This window comes from Lutra lutra, chromosome X (assembly GCF_902655055.1).
Source record: "Lutra lutra chromosome X, mLutLut1.2, whole genome shotgun sequence".
In the NCBI taxonomy this organism is placed as follows: Eukaryota; Metazoa; Chordata; class Mammalia; order Carnivora; family Mustelidae; genus Lutra; species Lutra lutra.
The window spans coordinates 53,478,892-53,493,054 of NC_062296.1; the positions used below are offsets into that span (position 1 = coordinate 53,478,892).

General features: G+C 43.2%; 1 protein-coding gene across 7 annotated transcripts in view; it reads left to right on the forward strand.

Moving 5' to 3' along the window:
• The window catches only part of PHF8 (PHD finger protein 8), a 91,227-nt gene extending 83,340 nt beyond the window's left edge, over nucleotides 1–7,887 (forward strand). For 6 of the 7 annotated variants that reach the window (XM_047715471.1, XM_047715469.1, XM_047715468.1 and 3 more), the window contains 2 exons: nucleotides 3,969–4,305; nucleotides 5,249–7,887. In XM_047715471.1, coding sequence (XP_047571427.1) covers nucleotides 3,969–4,305; nucleotides 5,249–5,337 — 426 coding nt within the window. In that variant the 3' untranslated portion in view covers nucleotides 5,338–7,887. Of the gene's footprint in view, nucleotides 1–732; nucleotides 1,064–3,968; nucleotides 4,306–5,248 lie in introns of those variants that run through there. The other variant, XM_047715473.1, reaches the window with a different exon arrangement.
• Nucleotides 7,888–14,163: the final 6,276 nt, after the last annotated feature.

The window sequence follows — 14,163 nt, forward strand, 5'->3', positions numbered from 1 at the left end:
CCAACATATAGTACATCATTAGTTTCAGATGTAGTGTTCAGTAATTTATCAGCTGTGTTTAATATTACCCAGTGTTCATCATATCATGTACCCTCCTTAATGCCCATTACCTAAAACCCCATTCTCCCATCCAACTCCTCTCCAGCAGCCCTCAGTTTATTTCCTATAGGTAAGAGTCTCTCATAGTTTTTCTCCCTTTCTGATGGCTTCCCATTCAGTTTTCCCTCCCTTCCTCTATGATCCTCTATGCTAGTTCTTATAATCCATGTATGAGTATTTTGCTTGGGTCATGGTTGACATTTTTTATTTTGTTCTCTTGTTCATCCATTTTTCTCTGGGCAAAATGACTAGAAGGAGGAATTCACAACAAAAGAAAGAACTAGAAGTATACCAAATATTATTGCCTTAATATTTACCCCCTACTTTCTAAGAAAACTTTATCCACTGGTTTTTGTCCTAAAGGGTTACTTCACTAGAACCAACTTGACCTCCTAGCAGGTTACAGTTTGCAAAGTTCTTTAATGTGTATACTGTACTCAGCAACCCTGGGAACAGTTAGAGTTGAATTTTTTGATTCTCTCCTTATTAACATCCCCTTGGCTCCTTAGGCAACATCCAATTGCTTAGAGCATTTACTGAGCATCTGTTTTCCACTAGGTACTTTCATGTACAATGTTTTGTATAATCTGCCAGTGGCTCTGTTCAATAGGTGATATTTTCATCATTTTGCAGGTGAAGAAAATGAGACTCTCTTTAAGTGACTAGTCCAGGATAATACAGCCAGTAAATGGAGGAGACAAGATTCAAACTCATATCCTCTAACTTCAAATTTCCTGTTACTTGCTACTTCAATAAAATAGTTAAATGTTTATATAATTTTATAATTATATCCTATTTAAATAAAATTTAATAGAACGATGTTTATAATATGCTGTTATATGGAGCTCTAGAGTTGCTTAAAAATGTCTCAGTGGCTGTTGTTGGGAGCCAGCAGAGACCAAGCAGACCAAGCAGGCCTTCTTTGACCAGAACTTCTGTTATGTATATCCTGGTACCATCTAAGATGTAATTTGGAAAAAAAAGGGAGGGATCGGGGTTTTACTCTTTTAAATAAACAGATAAATTAATTAAAGGTGTGAAAACTACTAGTGCCTCCTAAGGAGTTCACTTCTGTTCGGTTTGGTTAGGGATGACCTCAAAGAAGAGAATTTGAAATTTGGAAGTGGTTTGGCAGGCTCAACTTTTAGAAGGAACAGGAGGCATCCCAGGAGAAGGGAAATCCTTGGCAAAGCACCCAAGGTCCTATTAATTTGGTCTGTATTCACCTCTCCTCCCTAACCTCCTACCAGCCCCTCATGCACGTGCTTTGCACCAGCCATACTATTGCACTGTGGTGCTTGTAGTTCACTTAGTGTACATCACACTGTCTCATGCCTCTGTGCCTTCGCACAGGTTGTTCCCTCTGCCCATTGGGGATCATCCCTTTCAGATGCCTTACCTAACACTCTTTCATACCACCTACCACCAGTTTATTTCAGTGGCTTTCTGTGCTTCTGTAGTATTCTCTCATGGTACTTGTAAGTATGCTTTCCTGTGTCCCTTATTAAACTGTGAGTGCCTCGAGGGTGGGGGTATATCTAATTTAACTTGATATCCCCACTATACTAAACATGTGTTTAATCCATGTTGGGCGAGTGAGTGAATGGATGCATGAATGAATGAGCAGATCTTTCTGCATTGGAAGCTGCATGTTGGGAACTGGAATAAGATAGATTCAGATTTAAAAAGGGATTGTAGAGCCAGCCTGCCTGAGTTCGAATCCTCACTCTACCACTTTAGCACATTACTTGATTTCTCTGTGCCTCAGTTTCCTCATAAACTTTGAGGATTAGATGAGGTAATGTGTGGGAAAGCTGTGAGCATGGCACTTGCCGCAGGCAAAGTACTATAGATGTGTTAGTTTTTCAGTGTTATCGTTATGGATTGGGTAAGTATGAATGACCAAACATGAATCTCAGATATGCTAACAGGTTTTTGAGCAAGGATTGGCAAGGTGTAAGTGGTCCTGTCCTAAGATGGTCTAGTCTTTAGTGAGGGAATCTGGATGAATTATAACAAGGAGATTGGCAATGACAATAGAAAAATTTAGGCTATGTGATCTAGGTGTGAATAGATAATTTCTGGATTCAGGTGAGAGAAATGGGGGCAGAATTGTACTTTCTGGTATGGGTGGAATAGCAGTGTGGTTGAGAAAAGAGATTCTGAAGCCGGATGGCTTAGGTCTGAATCCAAGCTTGGTCACATATTGGTCCTATAACCTTGGAAAAATGACTTAATCTCCCTGTGCCACAGTTTCTTCTCCTAAAAATGGGATTTTCATTCTTTCTTCTCATACTTCTTCTGAGTATTAAATGAGTTAAATTATAGAACAGTACCTGGCATGTATTACTAATATTATTATTCTTATCCCCCAGAAATTCCTATGATAGCCACAGCCTGTCAGATCTTCCGAAGGCAGGAGTAGGCCCGTGTTGCCAAGGCAAAGAAATGTAATCACTGAGTTGGTCTGTGTGGCTGTGTAGCATTTCAGAAGGTGAAGTCGTTCACATGCTCTCAGCACCACCTTTCCAGGTTCTCAGGGCTCCAGATGCCCACTATACAGGTACCCACTACACAGTGGATAGTAGATCCATAAAGCAGTGGATGGATGAAATCCAAGATGTTGGGAGAATTGACACAACTCCTTATTCATCCCTCCCATCCAGAATTGAGGTTTTTAAGACCCAGTGACCTGGAGGATTGCCAAGTCCTCTATTAAAAGAAAAGACCAGCAAGAGGAAGAGAATCCATTGTAAGAGATGAACATAGAATAATAGTTTTCCATTTGTTGAGTACTTATTATGTGCTATGAGTTTTTACACCATTATTTAATCTTTCTGGCAACCCTAAAAAACAGATTTATTTTGCCCATTTTACAGATAAGGCGTTTGAGATTCACAAAGGTTAGTAAGTAACTTGACAAGGGTCATCCCATTTAGGGAACACAAACCTAGATTTGAACCCAAGTTTCTTTCATTCCAAAGCTACTACTCTTTCACACCCGGAGGTCTGTTTTTGAGAAGTGTGCACGGTGGGTATTCAGTTAGACCTGGCTGAATCCTAGACCCAACAACTTTTCACCTGTGAGGCTTTGGGTTCAACTTATTAATATCCCTGTACCTCAGTTTTCTCCTCTATAACCTGAGGCATTTTCCTTCTCATGGCTACTATGAGGAATAAATGAAGTATACAGTTAGCCCTTTTACAACATGGGTTTGAACTATGTAGGTTCAAACATAGATTTTTTTTTAATTATAGTAGATTTTTTAAATTATAGTAGTACTATGAATGTATTTTCTCTCCCTTATGATTTTCTTAATATTTTCTTTTCTCTGACTTACCTTATTATAATATTACATTTAACATAACAAAACATATGTTAATCAACCATTTATGTTATTAGTAAGGCTTCCAATCAACAGTAGGCTATTAGTAGTTAAGTTTTGGGGATGTCAAAAGTTAAAATGTGGATTTTTCGCCCACATGTATCCCTAACCCCTATGTTTTTCAAGTGTCAACTGTACAAAGGGCCTTAGCTGCTGTCATAAATTCAGCTATTCTTATTAGAAGTGTCCATTGTCCACTTCATAAATGGCAGTGCTAGGACCAAAACCCAAGTCTCTGAATTCATTTACCTTTTTGTTACCACTGTACTGATTCATGGCAGTGGTAACTTAAGGATGGATAGTACCAAAGAGATGTTCTTAGGTGTTAGAAGGCCTCTGCCTTGTGTATACATACATCCAAGCTAGACTTGGGGTGGGGGTGGGCTGCAGGACCACATTGACCAGTGTCTAGTTTCCTTTCTGGGCAATTCTTTTCTTTTCTCCACTTCTGAATTTTCTCCTTCCACCTGGCTTGTATTTCAGGAGCTGCAGAAAGCCCAAAAGAAGAAATATATCAAGAAGAAGCCTTTACTGAAGGAGGTAGAACAGCCTCGCCCTCAGGAGTCCATTCTCAGTGTGGCAGCACCAGCTCCAGCTCTGGCCACTACACCCCAGCTTCTCACCTCCTCCTCGCCCCCGCCTCCTCCTGAGCCTAAACAAGAGGCCCTCTCAGGGAGTCTTGCTGACCACGAATATACTGCTCGTCCCAATGCCTTTGGTATGGCCCAGGCGAACCGCAGCACCACACCCATGGCCCCTGGTGTCTTCTTGACCCAGCGGCGCCCTTCAGTTGGCTCCCAGAGCAATCAAGCAGGACAAGGTATGATGGCCATATGGTTGCAAAACTGAGAAGGATCTTAGGGTCACCAGCTCCAAACCCTAAGCACTCTGGTAGATGGGAATACCTGGGAGGGATACTGATGGCCAACCTCAGATGCTTGGATTTGATCTCTTAGGCCATGAAGAGACATTAACTGGTGCTAAACAGGGGAATTTCAGGTGTGGGTTTAGAAGGAGCCTTCTGGTAACCAGAGGGTGGGCTGCAGGTGGGAAGTCTATGCATACATAGGTTCAGGCTGCAGTGAAGAGAGGCTGAGGCTATAGCAGAGGGAACAGAGAGGGACGGGATAAATTGATCAAATACGGAGGAGGTCACATGGGACCTGAGAGAGGATTTGATGTGTGGAGAGAGAGGAAGAGGTGATGGGACGAGTGCTTAATCCCCCCTTTTCCTTACTTTGGCCCTCAAAGCCTAGTCCCTAGAGCATGCAGCTCAAGGGTAGTGAGGTCAGTGTGGCCTTGGGTAATGAGGATGGGGTTTTCTTTCTTTGTTTTTGAAGATGGGGGTTTCTAATGAAAAAGGGCCTTGGGGATAGCACCTTCTGGGACACCAAATATAATCACTAACCAGGCTCTTAGCTAATAACAGTGCTCAGGATAAGAGGACAGTGAGGCATAACCACAGCCCCACAGAATTTAGGAAGAAAAATGATTGGGACCAAAGAAATCTGAGGAAAAGGAACCAGATAGACTAACCAGGGGGTTAATAGCTGCTGTGGGAGGTCATAGGAAGAACCAAGGCATGTGGTATTGGATGGAAGTGGTTAAGGAAGCCTTCTTGCCCAATATGTGCTGGAGCTGTATAGGATGGGGAGACTCTGTGGGCAGAGGAACAGAGGAGGGGGGTAGACTGAAGATAGTTGATACTGGAATTGCTACTGAAGCCGGTGCCACAGCCTTATTTACCTCTCTTTTCCTCACAGGAAAGCGTCCTAAAAAGGGTCTGGCCACAGCAAAGCAGAGACTTGGCCGTATCCTGAAAATCCACAGAAATGGCAAACTACTTCTGTGAGCCCCCTCATGTCCTGCCCCTCACCCCTTCACCCCCATTGCCTTCTCCATTGTCAACTCTCGGGGCACTCCTGGATCCTTTCTGCCCCGGACAAGGTGCTGAGGCGCATTGTCCTGCTTTCTTGGAACTGACCAAAGGCATGGACTCCCCAACGGGCTCCTGCACCAACTCCCCTAACTCCCTTCCCTACTTCCACTAAAGCATCCTGCCTTCTCCATACCTCTGAGTAGCAGTGAATGGGAGAGGTTTCTGGCTGACTAGAGCCCTCTTTTCTGCTGCTCCAGCCCATTTCCTTTTTACCAGCCTTGTCTGCCCTTTATTCTTATCCCCACTTAAAGCTGGAAGACAGGTTCAGGAGAGGCATAAAGTGAGCCTGGGTCCCTTGTTCTTTCCTTAGTCATGAAGTGGGATGCCCAGTGCTCAACACTTGCTGCAGCTCCCACCCTGTCTCCAGAAGCCTGTCCCTCTCTGCCCATATTTCCTTCCCCTTCTTCCCCCTAGCCTAGTGAACATGTCCCATTCCAGACTTGTTCTTGGGAGAAGGGTCTAGCCTCTGCCCCCTCTTGCCAAATGCTTCATGAAAATAAAGAGGAGATTCCAGAGTCTCCTTCCTGCCCCACCATGGGCCATTTTCAGAGGTGGGCTTGAAAGGTTATGGGCTGACTTGACTCACCTTTGGGAAGAAGAGAGATTTCTATCACTTCTCAAGGTGGGGAGAGGACTGACACCCAAGCCTTTGACCATGACTTTGGAGCCCACTGGAGGAAGCTACTTTTGGGTGGCTACAGATGAGGTCCCCTGTCCCAGGGTGAACTTCAGGGATTTGCCTGGATTTTGAGGTCCCACAGAACATTATCCACATGGCTGTAGCTGGGCCCCAACAGGTGAAAAACCATCTTCCAAAAGTCTGAGAGTTCTTACCACTGAAGCAGATAACCCTGGCCCTATGTACAGCCTGCTCTCTTCACCTGTACCACAGAGCACAGTCTGGACCTTCTGGAGAGGATGTGACAGGAGAGCTCACCCCTGGGTTCTCCATCAGGAGCCTCCCTGCTTCTTTCCACACCTGAGGTCTTGGTCTGAAGAAGACCTCAGAACTCACATCTTCACTTCTTGGCCTTTGTGCTCCCAGACATCAGGTCAATGCCCAAGCAGAGTGCAGATGCACTACTCGGGAGCCTGAGCCTGGGAGAGGAGATGCCCATCTGTAAAGGAGCAGATCTTCTGATCCTCCACTCCCTGTCTTCCCCTTGTGGATGTCTCTGTAGTCCAGACAATGCCCAACCCCTCTCCCTGATCCTTCTCCTCCCCCTAACTCCCTCCACCTCTGCCTGTCTTGCCTCCCTGGCACCCTGGACTGGATGGAGAATGTCCCACTCCCTCCATTTTGGTACTGCGCAAGTAGAGAGCATCCTTGCCCTCTACTTCCCACTTCGACCTCACCCCAGTTTGCCCAGTGCTTCTGGGGAACTTAACAGCTACCATGCAGGCCACAGGAGTATGTGAGGCTTCCCATGTTGTCTTTGTGTCTCCAATTTGTCTCTCTTTTCTCTACAGCCCACATCTACTCTCCTTGTTTGGAATCAGGGGTTCCTTAAAACCATCTGCTTTTTTTTTTTAATTTTGGGAACTCCAGGGGCCATGCAGTCCTCCATCTAGTCACACCAAAGGCAAAAAGCCTGGCTACCTCCCCCCTAGCATGTGAGGTCCCCACTCCCCTCTCCTCTGTTTCCACCCAGCTTTGCTTTCTTGGGGATTTCAAGGCAGCAGAGGGTAGTGAGGGGAGGGAAGGGGGGCAGCCTGTGTCCCTGTGTAGGCAACTGTCTGACTAGGCCCTGACTGCTGTAACCAAGACCAGGACCCCAGCCCTTCTGCTCATTAACACCCACCCCCTTGATCTTTCAAAGGCAGCTAATTGCTAGCAAATCCCCCTGGTTCCGGGCCTCTTTCCCCTCTGTTTCTTTGTTAGAAGTTTCTGTGGAGCTGAAACCCAACCTCCATTTGACTGGGTTTCCATTTAGTTTAGTTGGGCTCTCAGAGCCTCCTGTTTGTTGTTTTGTGTTTTAAATGAAAAGCAAGTTTACCCTCAGAGTTATGCTTTTCCAAAGAGGCTAGTGTGCTTTTTTTTTTTAATGTTATCAGGTTCTAAGTGATGAAGTAAGTTGGGGAGGGGTTGGGAGTGGTAGTAACTAAGGTGTAGAACATGGTGAGAGTTACCTCTGGTCTCCAATCCCCAGCACAGAGCTGGGGGTTGGATAGGGGGCAGGGAGAGAGGATTTCTATTCACCTTTAATATATTTTTACAAAAAAAGCAAACAATTTAAAAACAAGCCCACCACTTCTGTACATGTCTAAATATATTTTTAGAAGTGGGTAGGATTGTGAATTTCTGATGCAGGGCCTTTTTATAAACAGGTTAGAATAGCATCATACAGATTTCTCTGTTGTTTTTTTCCCCCTGTTTTTTTCTTATGTTGTGTTACTAATGTAATTTATATTTTTTTTAGATCCTCCCTTTCCTATAGAGATAAAAGTGATTTATCTTGGCAATTGCTTTGCTTGGAATTCTTTTTTGGTGGTGGTGGTGGTGGGTAGTGGGTAGTGGGTGGTGAGTGGTGGGATGGGTCCAGGAGTGTCGCCTTCTCTTTATATTTTCTCTGTCCCTCCCTTTCATGAACTCAGCACAAACTTACAACTGAGGTGGGGAAGGGACAGAATCCCAGTCTTCATGAGAGATACAGTTGACACACCAGAAACAGATCATCGAAGTACAGTGAGGGCGCCTGGGTGGCTCAGTGGGTTAAGCCTCTGCCTTCGGCTCAGGTCATGATCTCAGGGTCCTGGGATTGAGCCCCACATCAGGCTCTCTGCTCAGCAGGGAGCCTGCTTTCCCCCTCTCATTCTGCCTGCTGCTCTGCCTACTTGTGATCTCTCTCTCTCTGTGTCAAATAAATAAAGTCTTTAAAAAAAAAAGAAGTACAGTGAACAGAAAACAAAGGGGGCAACAATTCAGAGTAGCCTGACAAGTTTGTTGGGAAGCCTTTCCATATCTCCCATGGGCTATTTTTAGTAGCTACACCTGTATGCTCTTTGAATGTGGAGTTTTGGGGGTTTTTCTTCCCTCTCTCTTTTTCTGAAATGCTCCTCCAGGCTGAACTTGATTAATATGCTTAGGTCCAGTTCAAGGGATAGAATATAATTATTAGAGCTAACATGACACGCTCATTCCCTTGTGCTAGACTCTACTCTTAGTCTTCTGTGTATATTGATTCATTTTGTCCTCACTGACATCCTCATTTCTGCAGATGCAGAAAACAGAGGCAAAGAAACCTTGCAGCATCAAACATCTTAAGTTGTGGGGCTAGCCTAGTTCCAGAGTCTGTGTTCTTATCACTATACCACAGCTTACTGATAACCACTACTATTTATTAAGTGCCTTTTCTGTGCCAGGCATGGGCTTGGGGTTTTACTAGGATATCCCATTTAATTCTCACTGACAACCTTTGAGATGGTTGTTAGTCCTATTTTACAGTGAAGGAGACTAAAGTTTGCCAGTGGTCTTCCACAGAAGGATCTCTCTGACTCCAAAACTAATGTTCTTTACCCTCACTGTCTTAGAAAATCTTTTGCAGATCAATGACCCAACAGATGTTTATTGAGCACCTGTTGTGTGCAAAATGTAGCATTGAGAATTATGTCCTGAAGAGAGCCCACTGGGATAATGTCAGGAGCCTCAGTTCTAGATCCACTACGCCCTGACTCTGTGTGACCCAGGATAGACTGCTTACTGTCTGAGACTCACTGTAAAAGGAGTTTGGACCCAATGAGAATTTCTTTATCCTAGAGATTCTACTACTCTGGGTCTGGGATGACTCTCTGGGTTTGACACCTACTGGCTAAATGGCCTCCTCCCACTCTTTCAATCTGAATCTTTGTATTAGGATATAAAGAGCAAAGGTTCTTGTCTGGGCCATGGGGAGCTGTGTCTTCTGGTAGAAATGCTTCAGAAAAGAGGGGAGGGATTTCAGAGCCTTTGCAGGAATGGTGGGGTGGGTTCTCTTTGTCATCAGCTCCCAACCCACCCTTCCCAGGGAGGGACCCAAAGCACTGTCACCAGCCTCAGGTTAAAGGATAAACTAGAGTCTTGGTCACCTTCTCATTTAGGCAGGAGGTGCCAGCAGATCAGAGGCTCCTGTCTAAAAATTAGGAAAACAAGAGCACCCAACTTCAGTCTTTCCTCTTTCCAATATGGAGTAGAAAAGTACATAGGACTTGTCACTAAGAGCCTGCCTTCTCAGTGACCAAGTAATTTGGGTGATATTTCTCATTGTTTGGATCTCAGTTTCTACATTGCCCAGATGGAATTATTTCAACTATGAAAACTTCTAGAAGCATGGTCACCCCCAAACTTTCTGGATACTGTTGATTCCCAAACCGAAACAGATCCCCAATTCTGCTTGTTCATATTGCATTCCCTGCCTCAAGTACACAGGCCCTTCCCTTTCCAATAGGACCCTGTTCATGCCAAGTTGACTGAAATGGCACTTGCTCTCCACTAAACTGAATGGAGCATGGAGCAGAAGAGCACCACATGGTACAGTGTGGTGATAGAGATGAGCACAAGATGCTAGTCAGGGAATCTGTCCTGAGGAAAAGCAGGGAATTCAGGAAGCAGGTAGGTCTTCCTGTCAGGGGTGAGGCCTGAGCTGAAGCATTTAAAGTGATTAGCCAGTCTGGTGGAGAACAGTGGGAAGAATAGTTCAAGCCAAGACAATAGCATGAATAAAAACAAGTGGGAGGGGGGCATACGTGTGTATAGAGGACAAGCAATTAAGTATAACTGCAGCTGTGACTTTCATCTGGGGGATCATCATGAAGAATCTCCAAGAGGTAATGTGTAGTTGTGTAGTTGGAGAAGACATGATCAAAGTTGATTAGTTTTTAGGCATGATATTTATTTTTAATATCAGATATGTAATTGGAGGAGATGTAATTTTGATGTTAGTCGAAAGATTTAACTGTATCCCATGAATAACAGAACCACTAAAGGGTTTTAAGCAGAAAATGACATGATCCAACTGGCTTTTTAAAAATATCCCTTTGTCAGTCAACTCAGGAGTGGATTCGGGGGAAGCAAGATGAAGTCAGGAAGACCAGTGAGGAAGTTACTGAAGAAGGGGCGGAGAGGGCACCATCTTATCTTCTAATGCCCCATAAAATGCCACTTCCCTAAGGTAGCCTTCACCCGACTGTCAAGTCAATTCTGACCTTTTCTTAGATTTGTACATCTCATAAAGGTCAGATATCCTAGGCTATTTCCAGGAGGCAGACCCACGGAGTTGTCCACTCATATAACCCACAAGACAGAAGTTGCACTCCTTTATCCCACTTTTGGCTTTTTAGCTCTCAAAATAGCTCACTTTTTAAAAAAAAGATTTTATTTATTTATTTGACAGAGATCACAGTAGGCAGAGAGGCAGACAGAGAGAGAGAGGAGAAAGCAGGCTCCCTGCTGAGCAGAGCCTGATGCGGGGCTCGATCCCAGGACCCTGGGATCATGACCTGAGCCGAAGGCAGAGGCTTTAACCCACTGAGCCACCCAGGCACCCCAATAGCTCACCTTTTAAGGCCCTCTCCTTCCCCATAGGACCACAACATAATGCCAGCATACACCTATGAATGTGGTAAGAGATCTACAATACCCATTTTATATTTTTCTTGTCAGGAGCCCAGTAAGCCTCCCTCACATTCCATTCTATCATACACAGCTTTTCAATGTTATCTCCTGAAAGTCCTCTTTTCATCATCCCGTCCTGCACAAGAACATTCCTGGCTTCCTGCTTCTTATTATACCTTCTGGATTTCAAGGCTTTTCAGAATCTGGCCCAACCTAAAGACAATGGTCTGTGGTACAAGGATGTGCCTGGAAGTTGAAAAGACCAATGACTGAATTCCAGCTCTACCACCTATGTAATCTTGAGCTGGCTACTTTATATTTCCTTGAGTCAGTTTCATCATCTGTAAAATAAAGATATAATTCTTACCTCACAGGGTTGTTGGGAGGAATTAAAGTAGCTAGTTTCTTTAAAGAACTTAATTCAACATCTGACACTCAGGTGATCAGTGAATTTTACCCACTTAAAATTTTCCCAATAAATCCTATAATCTTATAAAGATTACAGAAATATTACAAGCCTTCAAAGGAATTGAAGAGAATATTCCAAACCATGGCAGGAAAATGAGTTGGCTTCATATGAAAGTGCTTGAAAGATATAGAGAAATGACTGAGTCAATAAATGTGGTGAGCTTTACACTCCTGTAGAGGAGATACAACTAAATCCAGGACACGAAGTTGATGAAAAGTGCCAGAGTATCATCCATGCTAATTCAATATCACTGGTTCAGTTTTACAATGGTTTATTAAACCCTCTTGTGTCTGTCCCTGTGCACGCCTTTGGAGGGCTTGATCTTCAAGGAGCAAAAGTTTTAGTACCCAGACTTGGAAACCCAAGTACAGCGTGCTGGGATAAATATTATGTTACAAATAAATATGGGGTGCTATTGAAGTATGAAAAAAGGAGATCAAACCCTGTCTGAGAAGCAGAAAAGACTTAGGAATTCTGAGTTGAATATCGAAGGGCATTCTTCTAGGCAAGGGAAGGCAGAAGAATGTATTGGAATAGAGCATTCCAAGCAAAAGGAATAGCATAAGCAAAAGTGGAAAGTTGAAGCTTGTTGTGTGGGTGGAACTATAAGCCCTTGAGTAAGCTGGTGTAAAGGCTAGAGTAAGATGGCAAGTGTTAGGGAATGAAGCTAAGGCGGTTGGCAGGGATCTGATCATGGATGTTTTCTCTGGTGATCCTTGGGGCAGGAGAGACAGAAGTGGATTAGTGTGGAGGCCAGTGTGAAAGGGGTTGCAAGATCCCAGTTAAGATGCAATGAGGTCTAAACCAGGGTAGTGGCTGTGAGGATACTAGAGACATTAAACCCCACTCCCTTTTTACCCCTGATATTTTACTATGAACATTTTTTAACATTCACGAAGTTAAAGTAAGGGAACCTGGGTGGCTCAGTCAGTTAAGAATCTGCCTTCAGCTCAGGTCATGATCTCAGGGTCCTGGGGTCGAGCCCACATCGGGCTCTCTGCTTAGCAGAGATTCTGCTTCTCCCTCTCTCTCAAATAAATAAATAAAGTCTTGGGGAAAAAAAAGTAATCATTCCGTGAATACCCATATATATATCCACCATCTAGATTTTACAATTAGCATGTTACTACACTTGCTTTGTCACACATATCTATTCATCCTTCTATCTCTCCATCAACCCATCTTATTTTTTATGTACTTCAAATTAGACATTTGTATATGTCTCCTGAACACTTCTGCATGCATGCCATTAACTAGAGTTGAATGTACATTTATAATTTTTTAGCTAAAATTTCCATAAAATGAAATGCAGGTATCTTAAGAGTATAGTTTCATATGTTTTAATAAGTGTATATACCTATGTAACCTACACTCCTATCAAGATACAGAACATTATCCTTGACCCAGGGAGTTCCTACGTGTCCCTTCCCAGTCAATCACAGCCCTTCCCCCTTCCAGAATAGCCCTTGAGTTTGAATGTGTAGGATTTGAAATGTGTGAAAATAGATGATCCAGGTGGAGAGAGCCTGAGTGGCTCCCTCTCCAGTGAAGTCATAAGGCAATGAGCACTAGTAAACAAGCTTGAATGGATGCCTTACTACCTCTCCAATCCCTCTGCAGAGCCTCATCTTTATAGGTCAGTACATGAAACAGTGAAGCAGAGAAGAGTGGAGCCATGGGACTGCCAAGCCCTCAGGAATTTACAATCTTGCAGGGGGAGACAAACACTCATGGTCACAATTCAGTGTGACAAATGTTGAATGTTGCATTGCACCGCGGTCAGTGTTGTAACAGGAGAGAATGGAAAATGAGGTAAAACATAAATGCCACAAGGGTTTGCAGTGTATGTGCATATGTGTGTAGAGGAGAGGGGACTGGGGAACAGGGAAATAGAAGGTGAATGTTACACTCTTGGGACTGGAGGAGCTCAAAAGAAGAGGAAAAAGAGCATTTAGCAGCCATGAAAAATTTCCTGGAGGTGAGAGGAGTTAATTCTTGAAGATTGTTTACTTTCATAATAAGATTGGTAGGCATAAAGATGTTTTAAATTACAAATAACAGAAAAGTCAACCATGGAACATTAACTCATGTAATTGCAAAGTCTAGAAGTATGTGGATTTTAGGCACAGTTTAATCAGAGCTTTGGTTCTGATTATCTCAGTTCTGCCCTCATGTTTGTATTAACTTTGTCTTTGGATACGTCTTCATGGTTACAAGGTGGCGGCACACAACACATTGCTTCTGCTTGTGCTTATTTGCCATCTATATATCCTCTTGGGTAGAAAGTGCCTGTTCAAGTTTTTTTGATATTTCTAATTGGTCTGTTTGTTTTCTTATAATTGAACTTTGAGAACTTTTCATGTATTTAGGATATAAATTCTTTGATTTGATATTTTTTATGTATTTAGGATATAAATTCTTTGCAAATATTTTTCCCAGTCTGTAGCTTATCCTTTTATTCTCTTATCAGTATCTTTTGTAGAGCAAACAATTTTAATTTTGACAAATTCTAATTTATCAATTTTACTTATTTTATAAATTGTCATGCTTAAAATTTCTTTGACTAACCTTAGGTCGTGAAAATTTTCTCCAGTGTCCTAAAAGTTTTATGTTGTACATTTATATCTGTCATCCATTTTTAGATAATTTTTGTATACTGTAAGATGTTTAGGTCAAGGTT